At 44.7% G+C, this 19,686-nt stretch overlaps 2 protein-coding genes across 3 annotated transcripts in view; one reads left to right on the forward strand and one right to left on the reverse strand.

Moving 5' to 3' along the window:
* The window catches only part of LOC308591485 (tigger transposable element-derived protein 1-like), a gene marked incomplete at its 3' end in the record, with an annotated part of 500,687 nt that overhangs the window by 247,495 nt on the left and 233,506 nt on the right, over nucleotides 1-19,686 (reverse strand). The gene's annotated exons all lie outside the window — the stretch shown is intronic.
* Nucleotides 1,425-18,254, forward strand: HSD17B2 (hydroxysteroid 17-beta dehydrogenase 2). 2 transcript variants are annotated; one of them, XM_081201256.1, is made up of 5 exons: nucleotides 1,491-2,136; nucleotides 5,610-5,822; nucleotides 8,011-8,196; nucleotides 14,656-14,793; nucleotides 17,405-18,254. In XM_081201256.1, the coding sequence occupies exons 1-5, from the start codon at nucleotides 1,857-1,859 to the stop codon at nucleotides 17,761-17,763; spliced, it is 1,176 nt and encodes a 391-aa protein (XP_081057382.1). In that variant the 5' UTR covers nucleotides 1,491-1,856; the 3' UTR covers nucleotides 17,764-18,254. The 2 variants fall into 2 exon arrangements, with proteins under 2 accessions (XP_081057383.1, XP_081057382.1); XM_081201257.1 differs by lacking the exon at nucleotides 5,610-5,822 and having other exon boundaries at nucleotides 1,425-2,136.

The following is a 19,686-nucleotide window of genomic DNA, read 5'->3' on the forward strand; positions in this document are numbered from 1 at the left end:
CACTGTTTCTTGGCCTTAACCAAGAAGAGATGTTGGGAGTGGGAGAGAACAGCATATGCCACTTTGAGCTCCTTAATGGAAAAGGTGGGATACAAATCTAATAATTAAAATTTAAATCCACAGGCGGGGAGCAAGGGCAGGTTTAGCTTGCACACTAATTTTTGACTGCTATAATGTAATATTCATATATCCTATATTAATGCAGGGATAGCCAACGTGGTGCTCTCCAGATGTTTTGGACTGCAACTTGTATGAGCTCCAGCCGCCATGGTCCTAACATCTCCAGGTAGGACTGGGAAATAATCTTGTCTAAAACCTGAGAGCAGGTATGGGAAAATGTTGGCCCATCAGATGTTCCTGAACAAGAACTCCCATCACTCCTGATTGTTGGCCATGCTTACTACGGCTGATGGGAGTTATAGTTCAGCAGCACCTGGAATGTCAAAGTTTCACAATTCCTTCCCCAGAGAGCCACTGCCAGTAAGTATAGCCTGGTATCAGGAACCTGAGGCCACTTACCTGTTGTATTACTACAATTCCCACCATCCCCTGACCATTGGCCAACAACTGGAAGACTGCAGGAACAACACTCTTGCTTTGAAAGATTTCAGTCCATGCTAATTAAGCTGCATTGTAGCAACTTAGAACCAATTGGTAGAGGAGCAGACACTGTAGGTTAGATACAGTTATAGTTTTCCTCAGACCCATGGCAATTAATGGGCATGCCTAATATAGTTCCATTGATTTCAGTGGGACTACTCTGCATAGAATTCAGTAGGATACAGCTCTGCATTAAGGATGGGGGATAAACCCAGGGTTGTTGTTTTTTGTATTTTAATGGGAAACCATCTGATTCACATTTTTTGAAGCAATATGCAAAATCTTTCTCCTTCAAAATTCAGCCTACACCAAATTTTGCAGTACAGTTCTCCAGCCAGCCAGTGTGTACCAGAATGCCAACATTAGGGGGAAATGTACATAAGATTGCATACATTAAAGGAAAAAACAACTTACAGACGTGTATTACGTTAGAGAAAATTCTTGCAAAAGTGTGGATAACATGCATTCAGAAATGTGCATGTTGGGGAGAAAGGCACACCAAACCAATGACATTTTTTTCATGAGGGTTAACAAAAAAATAATAATTCAAAATTGCTGCAAAAAAATGTGGAGACTGGAAACATGAGAAACTGATATGGACAGATCCATCCTTTCTTGCATTTGTGAAATCCATCCTTTCTTGCATTTGTGAAATAAGCAGAGTTGAGAGGTGAGCATCAAAGGACAGCACAGAAACTCTCCAAACTAATGATGCACATCCATCCATCACTCCCCACCCCCACTTTTCCTCTTAAGAGTGACACCTGTAAGCCTGCAAATGATGTAAGAGCTGTCAAATGCCTTGGGGTGTGCTGCTTCATGTTCACTCTTATCCTCCTGCCTCTGTCAATCATTACCCAAGCTGTGTGTCCCTTAGAAGGTGGAGTCTTCTTGGAATAAGATTACAAAGAAAAAAGAAAGGTGAGAGGAAATGTCATAGGGTTTTGCCCTATTTGGCAAGCAGCTCAGATAAGCCACCCCACGCTTATCTGTATGTATGTATGTACATACATACATACATACATTCATTCAGGAGACAGTTGCTCTTGCAACTTCCTTGCTTGAAGTCCCTAAAGATCTTTCGCAACCCCATCTGCAGCTGACCCCTCCTCCCTTCATCCTCTTCGCACAGAAGATACAGCCCCTTATAGCAATGCATGCATTCTGAAGACTGCTAGGGGGTCGTTTTCTTTTTGTCCTATTCTGCTGTGCCTGGATGTTGCAGTCCTGTCTGTCTTCTGCCTGCGACCGCTGCCATGCACCACTCTGAAGCTGATAGCTCCCTGTTGATCTACATGGGTGCAGTGGTGCTCTATGGAGGGACGATCCTTTACCGAGCCAAAAAGAACTGTGTGGAGAAGGCAACCCCCTTTTCCTGGGGTCTCCTCTTGCTCCTTGCTTCAGGAGTCCTGTGTTTCACCACGCTGAGAAGTTACCTGGGCTTGAGTTTGTTCTCACTGATGTGCTTCCTCTTCTGCATTTACACATCTGATCAAGCCCTGCTCCCTGTGGACCACAAAGCAGTACTCATCACAGGTAAGGAGAAGGAAGAACTTTGGCTTTCATTAGCTCTTGAGAGAATCTTTTACATTACTCAGTCTCTGAGTAATGTAAAAGTCTTTTACATTACATTACTCTCTTTTTACATTACTCAGTCTTTTACATTACATTACTCTCTGAATTAGCACAGTTCTGACTCTCTTTCATCCCCAAGGCTTGCACCCTTTTATTTATTAGCATCCATTTCTCTGTTCCATCCTTTTCCAGGCAGGGGGCCTTTCAGGTGCAGAAATATCAGGCCGTTTGCTCCAATCAGGAGCCATATGAAATTTCTACCTTCTTAGCAGCACAGAACTGTGTATGTTCTCACTCCTTAAGTAAGCATTCATCAAGACAGCATGAGAATTACTGGAGGTCTGAACTGTGAATTGTGTTACGATGGCGGAGTTGGGGAATTTCTACTTGGGCTTTTTATTCAAAATGAGCTGGTGGTTTTGTATCTAACAGAGAACCTAGGTTTACTTTTTGCAAATTTGGATAAAGCAAAGCCTTAGAGTTGGGGAAAGCACAATTTCATTTTTGACACAGATCTTTAAATGGTGCATCAGACTTGATGGATTGTGGCAAAACTGCCTCCAATGACAAAACGCTATGCACCCAGATGCAGATTATTTATTTGCCGGTGGGGTGTCTTGTTAAGGAAAGGACACTGCTCTTCATTGGTCCCAGTGAGGTGGGAGGGAGAGGAAAGAGAAGGAAAATCCATCAATGGTTTCTAAAATAAATACCGTATAAATAAGGGTCATTCACAAGGAACACCAGCAGACAGAACACAATGTTCACTTATGAGCTCTTGCATGCCTGTTTTCTGCATTATGCTGGAAGGTTGAGGCACACTGTGTTTCAGCAACACCTGGCTCATCTTGGAGTGTTAGGTGCAGGAAAAAAATCTTTCTGTTTCTTCATTTAAAAGGTTGGCACTGAGTCACTAACAACTGTAAACCAGATTGTTGGAGAGGTCCACAGAGACGCTCCTCAGTCTAAGTGTACCAAATTAGGCAAACAAGTGATAGAATCACATCTGCAGTCTGTGTTCCCATCATAATTGTCCCAGCCAAGTTCTGTTCTGTGTTGAAGCAGATGCAATACAAGAAGGGACAAGCAGCGAGAATGAGAACAAGTGGTTTATTCAGAAGACATAGGCTTAAAAACTGATCTAAGCCACCCTCTAGATTACTCATGCTTTACAAGATGGTATCTGCACATTTTTATTCGTCTTAACCTCCCCCCCATCATTATTAAAGTACCTCATTCATTTGTCATTTACATTGAGTTCCTGACCCCCACCCCGCCCCCAAAATAACTTCAGGCCCACATCCTCCCCCCACCAACACCACTTTGCGAATTTAAATTCTCCCACCTGAGCATAGAGGGTAGATTTAACCATTTTCTTCCCCTGTTGCAGCCTTCAGGAACATCTCTTTCTGAAGCTGTAGTTTGCATTTGGGAGGAAATCTCTCACTGAGACCAGCAGGGAATTTCCCCCCCTAAAGCTAATTCCAAGCTCAGTGGAAGGATTTTACTCAAGACTGCATCAGGGGGAGGGAATGACTTCCTGTCCCTCCCATGTCCCCTCCTTCGTTCCCTTTCACTGGTGCTACTCCTCAGCTGCCTCCCACCGGTCTAGCATTGTGCAGGTCCACCGCCGCTTGGCCCCTTCCACCGCCCTGACCTGACAACTACTCCTTCCCCCTTTTCCTCTGGGCAAGGGGCTGGAGCTGTGGCTCGTCACCCATGGAAGCCAGCCATCTACCCCTGCCCCCTGCCCGTCTACATGAGTCAAGGGGAATAGCAGTGCCAGAGGCCGGATGCAGGGAACCCCCCTCCACAAAAGGTGGGAAGATTTGGTGTCCTTAAAAGTATATGTGCCCCCACCCCTTTATTTTGACCAACCTGTCCCATATTTTGCCCAGCCAAAGATGGCAATTCTAGTCTCCACTGTTCCTCATTCCAGGGCAACCAAATATGCGATAAGCACCTAGAACCCCTTAGAGTTTGTGGCCCTTGCCTGGCTAATTCAAGAATGGGTTCCTCAGTTAGATTTTAACCCTTGCTGGATCCAGGAATCAGAAGAGACTAACCAGTTTCCTGACTGAGCATTCACTTAAGTGCAGAACAACAGTAAAGTGGTGCCTCGCAAGACGAAAAGAATCCGTTCTGTGATTCTCTTCGTCTAGAGGTTTTTTCGTCTTGCGAAGCAAGCCCGTTAACGGATTAGCGGATTAGCGCTTTTAGCGGCTTATCTGCTGATCGGATCAGCTGATAAGCGGCTTAGCAGCTTAGAAAAAGGGGGGAAGGGAAAAAAAACAGCTGGAACTCGCAAGACATTGTCGTCTTGCGAAGCAAGCCCATAGGAAATTCGTTTTGCGAAGCACCTCCAAAACGGAAAACTCTTTCATCTAGCGAGTTTTCCGTCTTGCGAGGCATTCGTCTTGCGGGGCACCACTGTATTACTATAAGTCAGAACAATATGAGTGTTCACCAGCACACAACTCCCTGTACCGCTCAAATCAACATTCCCATAATTTTAGAGATATCAGCTCTCAGCTACGCCTTATTGTTCCTTTTCTGTATGCAAAGAATGACTCCCAGATACCATCTGAGCACAGTGTACCTTCTTTGGTGGCCAGAGCAATCTGAAAACAAGTCACACGGGGATGCATAAGCAATGGTGAAGAAATGCAGAAAGTGCTGTGTTAAAAAAATACTAAGCAATAGTAATGTTAGCATAGCATAGCCCTGAATGGGAAAAAGTCTGTATTTGAAGTGTAATGATGCCCTCAAGCAGGACATGAGTGTAAGAGCACTCTGCCCATCTGTGATCTCCTCATAATGGAGGTAAAACGTAGCCATTGTGGCTATGAGTTTTTGATAGCCTTATCCTCCCTGAGTTTGTCTAATAGCCTTCTAGTGACATCCCAGTTGGCAGCTTTCACTGCCCTGCCTCCTGCAGGAGTGAGTTCCATTGTTTAATCATGCACTGCATGAAGGTACTTTCTTTTCTGTGTCTTGAATGGATGAAGGATGGAGAAATGAGTGTGGAGTTGTGTGTGTAGAAACCATTGGCTTTTGCATGGCTGGAATGCAGTCTTATTTCCCCCCTAGCCCCACCTACCTTTGGCATGCATCTCCTAGGGCATTCCCCATGACAGAAAGCAGGTCTTGGCATGAAAAAGGTTTCTTATACCTCCACTGCACTTGCCTGCTTGCTTGCTTGCTCTCTTACTCACTCACACACACAAATACAGCCTCGTTGTCTGCTGTGTTGGAAACATAAATGAGTGCTGTACTATTGCCAGCTCAAATATTTAGCTTGTGGCTTAGTTTGCAGTTTTGTTCCTTTATTGATTGTGTTTATTTTAATAATTGCATCCTGCTTTGAGAATTGTGATGGTTATAAGTCAAGGCCATGAGTAGCATAAATAAATAGAAGAAGTAATCTTTTACAGGAAGCGATAGTGGCATTGGACATGCATTGGCGAAGTACCTTGACAGTTTAGGATTCACCGTGTTTGCCACCGTTCTGAATGAGAGAGGGCCTGGTGCAGAAAAACTGAGGCAGTCCTGCTCAGATAGACTTTCTGTTCTGCAACTAGACATCACTAATTCGGTGCAGATTAAAGAAGCGTACCTTGAAGTAAGAAGGAAGTTGCAAGGTGCAGGTATGTGCTGTGAAGGGAGTGTACACAATCCTCGTGGGTGTTGCTTGTGATCTGAAATGATGTTTTGCAAAGTTTCAAATGTTGTCTTGGTTGATCTAGGCCTCAGGATCCCAACACTCCTATTTCAGTATCGAAACCTGACGTGCCACTTGGTGAAGAAATTAGATGCTGCTTGCATTTGGAATACGTGAACATACAATGAAGCTGAATGTTGGAAGATTGATGGCAGATAAACGAAAGTACTTTTTCAGCACAGGAGGCAGTGAGGGCCACCAACCTAGATGGCTTTAAAAGAGAATTCAACAAATTCATGGAGAAGAGCGCTCTTGATGGCTATCAGCGATGGCTGTTTTCTGCAATGGTTCTGAATACCAATTGCTGGAAACGGCAGGAGGGGAGAGGGCTGCTCTTCTGCTCAGATCCTGCTTTCTCCTTTCCCAGTTGCATCTGGTTGGCCACTGTGGGAAACGGATGCTGGACTATGTAGGCCATTGACTTGGTCCAGTAGGCTCTTCTTATTATCTGAAAGCTGAGCCAACATAATTCACAATATGTAACCAAAGCACAGCCAGCCTTTGAAATTTACCTTTCTTCTGCACTTTGCAGTATACTGTATTTCTGCAGCCATGTAATGCACACACAAAAAGCACGTGCTGGGCTAAGGTGTCCATAAAAATACATAGATTCATGAAAATTACACACACAAATGCATTGCGTATTATATAAAATACATAAAAGCCCCTTGCGCAGACTTTAAAATACAAGCATCCATTATTAGAATGCACCATGAAACAGTCCCACTAAAACATAAAAAGTGTCCTCAATTAAAATTAACAATAAAAGAATCCTATAAAAGCAACACAGTAATTAGTAATACAGTGGTGCCTCGGATTACAGACGCTTCAGGTTACAGACTCCGCTAACCCAGAAATAGTACCTCGGGTTAAGAACTTTGCTTCAGGATGAGAACAGAAATCGTGCGGCGGCAGCGGGAGGCCCCATTAGCTAAAGCGGTATCTCAGGTTAAGAACAATTTCAGGTTAAGAACAGACCTCCAGAATGAATTAAGCTCTTAACCCGAGGTACCACTGTACTTTAATAATGGATGCTTGTATTTTAAAGTCTGTGCAAGGGGTTGTTATATGTTGTAAACTGCACAGAAGTCTATTTCAGCATAAACCATGCAAAAACCTATTTTAGCATTGAGCAGCATAGAAATTAAATAATGATAGCAGCTGCCTGTTGCTTCCTCCCATCTGCAGTCAGATGTTGTCAAATCAACTATCAAATGGATTGATATATGTCAAGATGTTCTCAGATATTGACACTTCAACATCTTTGGGTCAAAGGCTGCTGTTAATTAGCACATATATCTGCTGCATATTTGGAGACAATTCAGCGTGAGGGATGGATTGATCAGTCCATTTTGGTTTCTCTGAGGGGGGTTTTTTAAGTCTTCATGAAAATTTACAAGCATTTTATTGCAAATTGTTCACTATGTACACATCCTTGTATGCAATTCTGCCTGATATACACATGTTTGCAAAGCCATATCCCTGTAATCAGTGCTGTTTTTCTAGAAAAAAGAGGTGCCATGAACTTTTCCCTTGTTCTCTTAGAATGGCAATGGCATCCACCTAAGAGTTGCCAGAGCTGAGCTCCAGTGAGCTCAGGCTGAAAAAAAAATATCCCTGGATTCTTGTATGGTATTCTCATTAATTTTTGTGTTTTATGGAGACTTTCCACTAATGTATTTTATAGACATTAGTTGCTTGGCACTTTCCAAACCAACATGCAAATGGTACCACAGCCATCTTTTGAAATTTGCATTTTTCTATTTTTCAATGTAGGTCTCCAGCCATGTAAGCCAACTAATGTATATAATAATGCATACAGTAGGGTACAATAGGCATAAAAGTCATGTATTAGTTAAACCTCCTTGCAAAAAAATGCATTGCATTACTGGAAATTGTGTTGCAAAAAAATGTATATATTAGGCAGAAATGTGTGCAAAAATTTGTATATTATGAGAAATTTGAATTAAAATCCTGATGAATTCTCATGGTGACTTTTTTTTTAAAGAAAAATCTCGAACAAAGGTGCTGAACCGGAGAATGGAAAAAATGAGAAAGTGAGAGCAGCTGAAATTGTCAGATTTGTATAACCTTGTTTCCTTCTTCCTTGCCAGATCTCTGGGGTGTCATCAACAATGCTGGGGTCCTGGGTCTCCCAGGAGATGGGGAACTGCTCCCTATGCAATCTTACAAGCAGTGCATGGATGTCAATTTCTTCGGTCCCGTTGAACTGTCAAAAGCTTTCTTGCCATTGCTCCGCAAGTCCAAAGGAAGGCTTATTAACATTTCAAGCATGGCAGGTGAGTCAAACAAAATATGTTCATGCCATTCATATAGTTACAGACTTGCTATTCTAGGCTGGCTGTTCTCTGCTCACCATCCTGGTGTCTTTATTCCTGTCGCAGATGCCCAGTGTGGGAGGATTCCCAGTTGAAAACTCCACTCCTGCAAAAACAGTAACAATGTGCAAGTCAAGATTGAATGGATGGGAGTTAGGACAGAGCACATTAGGGCAGGCTTCCATATAACTGTCTAGTCTGAAAGTGGTGGTTGCTGGGATGGAGACCACAGCCTTCATGGTTAGACTCAATCACAGGGCTCAACTTCCTTTTTTTCCCCAAGAGGAGAAAGATGGGTTCTCCACTCCCCATAGAAAAACAACTGAGAAATCTGAGGTTTTAGCATAGCTGTGATCGGGCAACATAATGTTCTACCACACAAAGGTAGCAGCAAAGGCCAATTCATCTAACTTACATCTTCTTTCATATGACTAGTGTGATGATGATGATTAATATTAATAGTGTGATTGTTTTACTGCTCGCAGATTTTGGCACTCCCTCCTGAGAGAAGCTCGACTGGCTCTCTTCTTGTTCCAGCTAATTTTTTTTTGTTCCAACAGGCTTTGGGGAACTGACTGCCTATCATGAAAGGGCTGGTGCCAGGCTATTTTTATTGGAATTATTTGTGTGGTTTTAATAGAGTTTGTATATGTACAGTGGTACCTCAGGTTACATATGCTTCAGGTTGCATACGGTTCAGGTTAAAGACTCCACTAACCCAGAAATAGTGCTTCAAGTTAAGAACTTTGCTTCAGGATGAGAACAGAAATCGTGCTCCGGCGGCGTGGTGGCAGCAGGAGGCCCCATTAGCTAAAGTGGTGCTTCAGGTTAAGAACAGTTTCAGGTTAAGTACGGACCTCCAGAACGAATTAAGTACTTAACCTGAGGTACCACTGTATATACCGTATTTTTCGCACCATAGGGCGCACCGGACCATAGGGCGCACCCAGTTTTTAGGGGGGGAATTCAAGAAAAAAAATCTTTTTTTCCCCCACAGCCCCAAAGAGCAGCGTACAGGCTGCACACAACCTCTCCCTGCCGGAGGGGTTGCGTGCAGCTATGGATCAAGCCAAGGCAGCGAGAGGGATGGATCCCGCTCGCTGTTTTGGCTTCCCCTAGCCCCGTGCAGCCTCTCCCTCCCGGGAGAGGCTGCGTGGGGCTAAAGAATCCATAGCCCCGTGCAGCCTCTCCTTGGCAGAGGGGTTGCGCGCAGCTATGGAGGAAGCCAAGGCAGCGAGCGGGATGGATCCCGCTCGCTGTTTTGGCTTCCCCTTTAGCCCCGTGCAGCCTCTCCTTGGCGGAGGGGCTGCACAGGGCTTTCCTGGCTTTACTGGGAGGTGGGGGGATTCCCTCACCTCTCCCAAAAGCCCGCAGAAGCCGTGCAAACCCTTTAAAGAGATCGCGGCTTCTCCTGGCTTTCCTGGGAGGTGGGGGGATTCCCCCACCTCCCGCAAAACCGGCAGAAGCCGCACGCCTTTTAAAAGGGCTGCACGGCTTCTCCTGGATTTCCTGGGAGGCGGGGGGATTCCCCCACCTCCCGCGAAACCGGCAGAAGCCGCGTGCCTTTTAAAAGGGCTGCACGGCTTCTCCTGGATTTCCTGGGAGGCGGGGGGATTCCCCCACCTCCCGCGAAACCGGCAGAAGCCGCGTGCCTTTTAAAAGGGCTGCACGGCTTCTCCTGGATTTCCTGGGAGGCGGGGGGATTCCCCCACCTCCCGCGAAACCGGCAGAAGCCGCGCGCCTTTTAAAAGGGCTGCACGGCTTCTCCTGGATTTCCTGGGGGGCGGGGGGATTCCCCCACCTCCCGCGAAACCGGCTGAAGCCGCGCGCCTTTTAAAAGGGCTGCACGGCTTCTCCTGGATTTCCTGGGAGGCGGGGGGATTCCCCCACCTCCCGCGAAACCGGCAGAAGCCGCACGCCTTTTAAAAGGGCTGCACGGCTTCTCCTGGATTTCCTGGGAGGCGGGGGGATTCCCCCACCTCCCACGAAACCGGCAGAAGCCGCACGCCTTTTAAAAGGGCTGCACGGCTTCTCCTGGCTTTCCTGGGAGGCGGGGGGATTCCCCCACCTCCCGCGAAACCGGCAGAAGCCGCGCGCCTTTTAAAAGGGCTGCACGGCTTCTCCTGGCTTTCCTGGGAGGCGGGGGGATTCCCCCGCCTCCCGCAAAACCAGGCCCCCCCCGCCAGCCTTCTAACCAAGTCGGGGGACAGCGGAAATGGCGTGCTGCGCCTCTCCCACTGTCTCCCGAGTTTGCGGGGCTGGCGACGGGGAGGAGCAGGCTCCCCCCCCAGCCTTCTAACCAAGTCGGGGGACAGCGGGAAGGGCGCGCTGCGCCTCTCCCGCTGTCCCCCGAGCTTGTGGGGCTGGCGGTGGGGCTCTCCTGAAGCCTGCCATCCCGCTATTCCCCGACCTGATCTGGAGGTTGTGGGGATGGTGGGGGGGGGAGAAGCAGGCTTGCTTCTCCCACCCCCAGCCTCCAGATCAGATCGTGGAATAGCGGGATGGCGGAGCGCTGCCATCCCGCTATTCCCCGACCTGATCTGGAGGTTGTGGGGATGGTGGGGGGGAGAAGCAGGCTTGCTTCTCCCACCCCCAGCCTCCAGATCAGGTCGTGGAATAGCGGGATGGCGGAGCGCTGCCATCCCGCTATTCCCCGACCTGATCTGGAGGTTGTGGGGATGGTGGGGGGGAGAAGCAGGCTTGCTTCTCCCTCCCCCAGCCTCCAGATCAGGTCGTGGAATAGCGGGATGGCGGAGCGCTGCCATCCCGCTATTCCCCGACCTGATCTGGAGGTTGTGGGGATGGTGGGGGGGGAGAAGCAGGCTTGCTTCTCCCACCCCCAGCCTCCAGATCAGGTCGTGGAATAGCGGGATGGCGGCGCTTCGCCATCCCCCTATCCCCCGAGCTTGTGGGGCTGGGGGGGGAGAAGCAGGCTTGCTTCTCCCCCCGCCAGCCTCCAGATCAGGTCGGGGAATAGCGGGGTGGCGGCTCTGCACCTCCCCGCTGTCCCCAGCTTTTGGGTGCAGGCTGCTGCCCGCAAGCCTTGCGAGCCCGTGGGACATCCCGCCGGGCTTGCAAGACTTGGGATAGCTTCCTGAAGCCTGGAGAGCGAGAGGGGTCGGTGCGCACGGACCCCTCTCGCTCTCCAGGCTTCAGCGAAAGCCTGCATTCGCACCATAGGACGCACACACATTTCCCCTTCATTTTTGGAGGGGAAAAAGTGCGTCCTATAGTGCGAAAAATACGGTAGGTTTAGGTCTAACAACATTTTTTTTAAAAAATGATAGTTTTTTCTATGTTTTTGGCAGTTCCTATTTTTATATGTAAGCCTCTCGCCTTCTGTTGGATGTCATAGTTCCTGCATCCCCTGTGGTGCCCCATAAGCTCTGCACCCGGTACAATTGCATCATTCGTGCTCCCCTAGATCTACCTTTGCACAGGTCAGAGCTTCCGTACCCCTGATACATACTGTTAAAGACATTAATTGTCCTTAGCTTTAATTTTTTGACAGTTCCAATAAAGACAATGTAGCAATTTTTCCAAACATATTACTTAAAAGTGGACCCTGTCTCAGAGCCATAAGAAGATAACGTTATGAGATGTGTTCCTACAGAATAGGGAACACCGCATTATGCATCTTTTAGAAATCTCACTTCTCTTTTGGGGCCTGTTAAACATTTGAAATAATGGAAACATGACTTGCTCGAGGCACTGTTGTCCGCGAGCCAAGGAAATTTGTGTTGGAATCTCTTCAGACTACAAGGTTTCCTTCCTGACAGTCGGGATTGATGAAGACCGGGTAAAGCGAGGCAATTGGAAACTTGTTAAAAATGTTCCTTCGCCTCCTGTCTGTTGCTTTAGGCTCCATCTCCAGCAATGGCAGGAGTCCAATTGCTGAGCCAAATGGCGTATGTATTCATCAATTTCAGCAGGTGAAAAAATCTGGTTTGTCAAAAGTGTCAGCATCACTTTCGGTTTTGCAAAATGAGAAAACAGCCAACTGAAGAGCATTTGGAACAACAAGCTGATAAATATGTAACCAAAATATCCACAAACTCACTGACTAACTTCCTGTTGTATGTGTGTACTTGTAGAAATCATGAAAAATGTAGTTGGGTTTGCATTATAATGGGAACCTGCCTCATTTTTCCAGAAGATGTATTTCCAGAAGAATACATCAACAGAAATACAGCTATGCTTGAAAATTGTGCTTCTCCAAATTTTGCCATCAAAGGCATATTAGAGAAAATCGGGGGGGGGGGATGCATAATTTAGTGGAAATAACATACAAAGATGTGTTTATATTTGGAGAAACGGCTTGCAAAAAATGTGAATATCAGGCAAAATTGAATACAAAAGTTATGTGTATTAATTGTTATTGCTGCAGCAACAAGCAAACTGTTTGTACAGATGCATCCAGATCAGTGTTATATTTCTAGAAAAACTGGTGCCGGAACTTACCATGCATGCCTCCCTTGCTCTCTTATAATGGCAATGGCGCCCACCTGAGAGGAGCTGGAACAGAGTTCTGGTGAGTGCCGGCTGGAAAAAAAAGCCCTTATCAAGATTGGTGATCTATCAGTGCACAAGGGCTATAACCTTAAAACACAAAGAAAAAAGAATGTTGATTGAGTCACACTGAGATTGGCCTTTTTGCAGTGTTTTATTAGTGTAAGTTTTCATTAGACATGAATGAATATGCCACTGTAGGTCTCTTTCAGCTTCTGATTTTTCCAGCCTTAAAATCAGCTCTCCACATTTCCATAACAGATCACATCATTTTAAAAAGCCCCCATGAAAAAATTCATCAATATGTTAGTGTCAGGGAACTGACATCAGAGCTAGAGGCGGAGGGAAGGCTCTCAAATGATGCTGGAGAAGGGCCCAGCAGGGAGAGAGGCAGCTCAGCAGATGGGGAAGCAAATCAGCACAACACCAGGGATAAAGGGGGGCAGATGGGGGAATCGGAGAGAGGGCTCCAGGACTCTTCACCGGACACCAGCGGGGAGAGCACGGGTCCTCCGCTACCCATGCCCTCCCTGCGCAGAAGACTTCCGCGCAGGGAGAGTAGGAGGAGACTTGGTGTCAAACAACTTTTATGTTGGAAAAGGTTTAAGAAACGCCCACTGACGGATTCTGCTAGCGACTGAGGCAGCCACGAAGTGAAGGGCTGTCCAGACAGAAACGTTTAACAAGGCAACACAGCCAGGAGTGGCGGTAACTTACGCACGAGCAATCCCACACTCATTACAGTTAGGGCAAATTTCTCATAATACACATACGTTTGTATGCAATTTTGCAAAATGTACACATTTTTGTGATTTCCCATAACATAATGCATCTTAATCTTATTTTCATTAATATGAGCATCTGCAGATGTGTGACAGATTGCCTGTTCTGGTCTAGGAATTAGTGTGAAGACTTTCTCCCAGTTAAACCAGAATTTGGGTGGAGTGTGATGCAGAACAGAGTGAACACTAGAACAGTAAATTGAAGGGAACAGAGCAAACCCATCCCTAGGGAAAATCTTAATGCAATGGTTTCACGTCAACTACGTATTGCTGGGGACACGTGGGTTGGATTGGCAGTGACCATGCATCTCCCCATACCATAGATTGGGTCATAGCCATTGTGCAACACCAATTCCATCTGTGTCAATTGCAACAACAGTCACTGTTGCAGGAGAAACAGGGCTTTACTTTACCCTTCTGTGCATTCTTGTCACTACCCTTTTGTTCTATTACACGCAGTCCCTGCTCACCAGAGTACATAGCAATGAGGTTTAATGAAGTCAATCTGACCTCAGTATTGGAATTACCGTAGCTAAGCAAGTTAAAGGGAGATAACTTGGATTTAGCACGTATCTCCTGAGAACAAAAACCGAGATAGGCTGCTAATAAAGCAGAAACACTTATTGTTCCATCTATCTTGCTTCTTTGGAAAATTTTCAATCAGGTAATTAGAGAAGAGTTATTGCCTTCCTCCTGGTGTGCATTCAAACAAGTACATTCAGAGCTTCAACAATCAAAGGTACAGCTTTCTGAATTAAAATTTGGAGACATTCTCCATTCCAAAAAAAAACTGCTGGAGCCAACCAAAGGCTTATCAAGTTCACCATCCTCTTTTCACATCTCCCAAACCAAGAGACAAAGTGAAGACTATCTAGCCTTTACAACCCCTAAATTTTGCCCTGCAGCTCTCCAACCAAAGGATGTGTATTTAAAAATGTGTAGCAACATATTATTTTAGTGTGAAATTGCTTGTAAATTATGCATATGTTGGGCAAAATTGGGTACAGAAATGTGTCTATTAGGAGCAATGTACACGAAAATGAATATGAATTTCCATGCAGGCTATAACTAACGTTGAGCTATGCGATAATCCTTCAATCTCAGGAGACTGTTTTTATTGCTCCCATAGGAGGTATCCCCATGCCAGGCTTTGCTGCCTACGGTGCATCCAAAGCAGCCCTATCCATGTTTTCTGGAGTCATGAGGCAAGAGCTCTCCAAATGGGGCATTAAAGTATCTGTGCTTCATCCCTCAGCCTTCAAGACATGTAAGTTGCTGGTACTTCACCTGGTTATCTAGCTCACGATGGGGGGGGGGGACCTCCTTGGAGTCAGCCAAAACCATGAATGGCACAGAAACACCAGTGTCACCCACAGGAATGTGCAAAGCCTGTACTTCGCTATTTAGGGTCCCAGGTGGAGTCTTAGTGATAGGTTGCATAGGGCAACACTTCTAGGAGTTCATCAATCATCCTCAAAAGGGGCAGACTTTTATTTCCCCTTCCACAGAGGTGGCTGGCCTCAAAGGGTTGTCTTCTTGTATAAATGCCAGTTTCCTAGAGGTCAAGGGAAGACACCCCAAAACAACTTGGGCTTATTAGATTCTAACCAGGCAGCTACCGTATTTTTCGCTCCATAAGACACACCTAGTTTTTAGAGGGGGAATGCAAGGGAAAAAAATTCTTTAAAGGGAGCGCTGAGCAGAGCCTGTATGCATCCCACGCTCTGGTCAGCTGTCCCATTCACGAACCGCGAGGAGCGTGTGTGCGGTGCTTGCAGGCTTTTCCCCAAGGAGGGAGAAGGGCAGCCCGTCACTGATGGGCTGCCTTTCTCCCTCGTGGAAAAGCCCCCAAGAGCCACACACACGCTCCACACAGCTCTTTAAAAGGAGAGCTGACCAGAGCCTGGGATGCATACATGAAGGGCCCCGTGCCCTGCGGAGACTTCGCGCGGCTAAGCCAGAAGCTAGAACAGCTAGAGGGAGTGCTCCCTCTAGCTGTTCTGGCTTCTGGGATAGCCGTGCAGTCTGCATTCGCTCCATAAGACGCACACACATTTCCCCTTACTTTTTAAGAGGGGAAAAGTGCGTCTTATAGAGCGAAAAATACGGTAATTTGTTTGAGAGGGTTTATTGCCAAGGTATGATGTCTTTGAATAGCCTGTGAACTAAAATGTGCAAAAGGAAATGTGGTTAGCTGGATGATCTATCATGGCGTCCTGCCTGAAATAGATCTTTTCATTCCACATTATGTTTTTGAAGCATTTGTCTTGAGGTGGCTAATTGGAACCTGTGTGCATGACTCAGAGGATAATTAAACCAGCACACATCAAGTCCAATCATGCCATCACTTTCCCAGACAAAATTTTTATAATAGCATTTATAAATAAGTGAACTAGTCTTCAACTATCCAGGGAACTCCTGAGACCACACACACACAGAATAATATGGATTGAAAAGATGTTCATTAATTTCTGAAGCACAGTCCCCATGGATTTGTGTGTCATTGTGGCCTTTTTCAGTTGGTTCATTTGTTCCCTGGTGGCTTGTGAATGGCTGAATATCTGTCCATATCACAAATAAGTCTTGCCCTGTATCAGCTGGCTTTCCTAATCTCAAGGGGTAGATTCGACAGTATCTGTTTCGCTCAGAGATTAGAACTAGAATAGGAAAAGTGGTGGAATTCACTCTAGGCAGACAGAGCATCAAACTGGCCCATAGCACACTTGTCTTCTCTCTTTGCAAAGCAGTAGTAGTAGTAGTAGTAGTAGTAGTAGTAGTAGTAGACTGCCCTTTATCCACAGATGGGGTGGTACACGACATACAAGTACAATATATAGAAATCATTATATAGATATACTCATTTATACATAATAAAAATAAGGACAAAAGAAAACCAATACTCCTTCCCCTCCCACAACACATTTAAAAGGGCATTCCACGAAGAACCTTAATCGCAGTGACTTTCTGCAGATTTCACCAATACTGGTGTTTGTGTTTCTTAAGAATTTTTAGAATAGGACATTTGTTCCTATATGATTTAGTCAGCTACTCTCATCATCTTCACTGTCTGCTAACTGGGCACTGCTGAAATGTGTATTTGCTTCAGTTTGGGCCTCATTGATTTACTGTTGAGGCAATTAGCTTAACCATTAACCACCATTAACATCCATTGTTTTATCGTTAACATTTCTCTCACCTTTCTGTCCACCATGACTTTGCCAAACACACACAAAAAGGGCTGTCATTGTGTTACATCTTAATGTGGAATTTATTACTGTAACCAAAAAATGAGCTTTATTTGTATTTTGTGTGCATCAAAATGTGAGATGTATGCAGATATTTTTTATAAGAACATTGATCATTATGACATTATAATAAATGGTCATTTTTCCTACCATCCAGTTTATGCTTATTAATACATGCAAAAATATAATATGCATTCAAAAATGACAAAAGGGCGGTAACTCCATTTTTTATGTGTGTGTCCGTCACCTCCTCATTGTCACTTGAACAGACAGTAACCCTGAGGCAAGATATATACTTCAGTGGGCAACTGCCAGCTCATTGAGTTGTCATCATAAAAAAATGTAAGCAATAATATTATTTTCAAAAGGCTAAAGGACCAGCTTGGGAATGATTAAAAATAGCAAAATGAGAACTGAAGCAAAATGGTATGGGCACTGAGTCCATGGAACAAACTGGTACCAGGATTCAGATTACATCCCTAATCTAGCATGCATATGTTCCAATCTGTCACCTGGGGTAGTTCCTTTAGGAACCCCATATTCCTCTTTTTCTAGTTATTTTATTTTCATCAGAACACCTGATGTCCTATTATGAAGCCTAGATGTTCAGCAGTGTTTTGTTCTGTCTTCCAGGTATCCAGGGAACTCCGGAGATCTGGAATAAGGAAGAACGCACCCTTCTTGAGAATCTCATGCCTGATGTGAAGCAAGATTATGGCGAAGAATACATCCTTAAGCTGAAGATGGCTCTCAATGCCATGGAATTTCTTTCCGTGTCAGATCTCTCTCCCGTGCTTTGTGATGTTTTACACGCATTATTGGCAGAGCGCCCATGTGGTTTATACACTCCAGGCAAGAATGCCTACAAATACCTTCTCATCTTTTGCTATTCTCCTCTCTGGTTTTATGACTTTTGCATAAGGAAAATGTTCAGCACCTCAGACATGCCCAGCGCTCTCAGAGCAGCAGAGAAAGCAAACAAGAACTTGTAGGCAGATACTGCCTGACTTAGTCATTTGTGTGTCAGGCTATTTAGCTGCCTTGTGAATGTTGGGAATCTTGCATTTCATGTGTTAAAAACACATTGGATGGATAAAAGAGGGGAATGTTTAGATTTAAGGCAGAAACCCTCTATTCTGTACATTGCACCTCTTATTTACTATTTTTGATACCTTTTTCTCTTGAGTTAGGCTGAACTGAAACTCCTTTTTAAAAACATTTTATTAATTTTCCAAATATAACAAAAATAAAATTAAGAAACAATACAAAATAAAAACAAAATAAATTGACTTCCCCCTAGTCCCTTCCTTGGTTCCATTGTTAATCAACGTACCACATGTCCATTGTAAAATTTGAGAACCATTTAAATTACTTATTATCCATTCATACAAAATTACAAGTAATCCTAAAACCCTGCTAATGTATTAACCTGTGTACAATGCTTCTGTATATATGCAATAAACATCTTCCATTCTTCCTTAAATTTGTTGTCGTCTCTTCCTCTTAGCTTCATTGTCAATTTTGCCATTTCAGCATGTTCCATTAATTTAACTTGCCAATCTTCTTTAGTTGGGACACCTTCTTCTTTCCAGTATTGTGCTAATAATGTCCTTGCAGCTGTAGTTGCATACATAAATAAGTTCTTTTGTGATTTTGGTAAGTCCACTCCTGTAGGTAAGCTACTGGTTCTTTAACAAAGGTTATTTTAAACATCTTCTTCAATTCATTATAAATCATTTTCCAATATTTCTTTATGATTTTGCAGTCCCACCACACATGGGAAAATGTCCCTTCTATTGTTTTACATTTCCAACACTTGCTTTCCTTAGTTTTGTACATTTTTGCTATTTATTTTATTTTTTATGCTTTTGCTAATTTAACTGGCGTTAGATACCATCTAGGGACGTGGATGGCGCTGTGGGTTAAACCACAGAGCCTAGGACGTGCTGATCAGAAGGTTGGGGGTTCGAATCCCCCCCAACCGTTGCTCGGTCCCTGCTCCTGCCAACCTAGCAGTTCAAAAGCACGTCAAAGTGCAAGTAGATAAACGGCGTTTCCATGCACTGCTCTGGTTCGCCAGAAGCGGCTTAGTCATGCTGGCCACATGACCCGGAAGCTGTACACCGGCTCCCTCGGCCAATAAAGCGAGATGAGTGCCGCAACCCCAGAGTCAGTCACGAATGGACCTAATGTTCAGTGGTCCCTTTACCTTTACCTTTAGATACCATCTATACATGATTTTCATATAGTTTTCTTTAATCGCCACACATGCTGCAAATTTTATCTCATTTTTTCCATAGTTTTCCCCATTCCTCCATCTGGATATTGTGTCCCACATCTTGTGCCCATTTAATCATAACTGATTTAAACTCTTCATCTTTCGTTTCCCATTCTAACAACAGATTGTACATTTTTGATATTAATTCCGTATCATTTTCTATTATTTCTCTCTGAAAAGTTGAAATTTCATATGGTACTCCTATCTTTTTATCCTTCTTAAATACTTCATTTAACTGAAAATATTGCAACCAATTTGTTACATTCTCTCTAACTTCAATAAATTCTTTCAGTTTTAATTGGTTTTCTGATTCAATTAACAACTCTCTATACGTTTGAGTATGCAGAGGGAGGCCAGCAAACACTATACCAGTTCCCCTCCACTCATTCAGTGAATGCAGCTGTGTCATTTGAGCAGTACGTAATACAGTGGTGCCCCGCAAGACGAATGCCTTGCAAGACGAAAAACTTGCTAGACGAAAGGGTTTTGCGGTTTTTGAGCTGCTTCGCAAGACGAATTTCCCTATGGGCTTGCTTTGCAAGACGAAAACATCTTGCAAGTTTGTTTCCTTTTTCTTAACACCGTTAATACAGTTGCGACTTGACTTCGAGGAGCAACTCATAGAACGCGGTATGTT

This window comes from Podarcis bocagei (genome assembly GCF_964188305.1).
Source record: "Podarcis bocagei genome assembly, chromosome: 7".
In the NCBI taxonomy this organism is placed as follows: Eukaryota; Metazoa; Chordata; class Lepidosauria; order Squamata; family Lacertidae; genus Podarcis; species Podarcis bocagei.

Coding starts and splice junctions, on each gene's coding strand:
- HSD17B2 (XM_081201256.1), top strand. CDS start 1,857: ATGCACCACTCTGAAGCTGATAGCTCCCTGTTGATCTACATGGGTGCA. Junction 2,137..5,609: donor CAAAGCAGTACTCATCACAG/GTAAGGAGAAGG, acceptor AATCTTTTACAG/GAAGCGATAGTGGCATTGGA. Junction 5,823..8,010: donor AAGGAAGTTGCAAGGTGCAG/GTATGTGCTGTG, acceptor CTTCCTTGCCAG/ATCTCTGGGGTGTCATCAAC.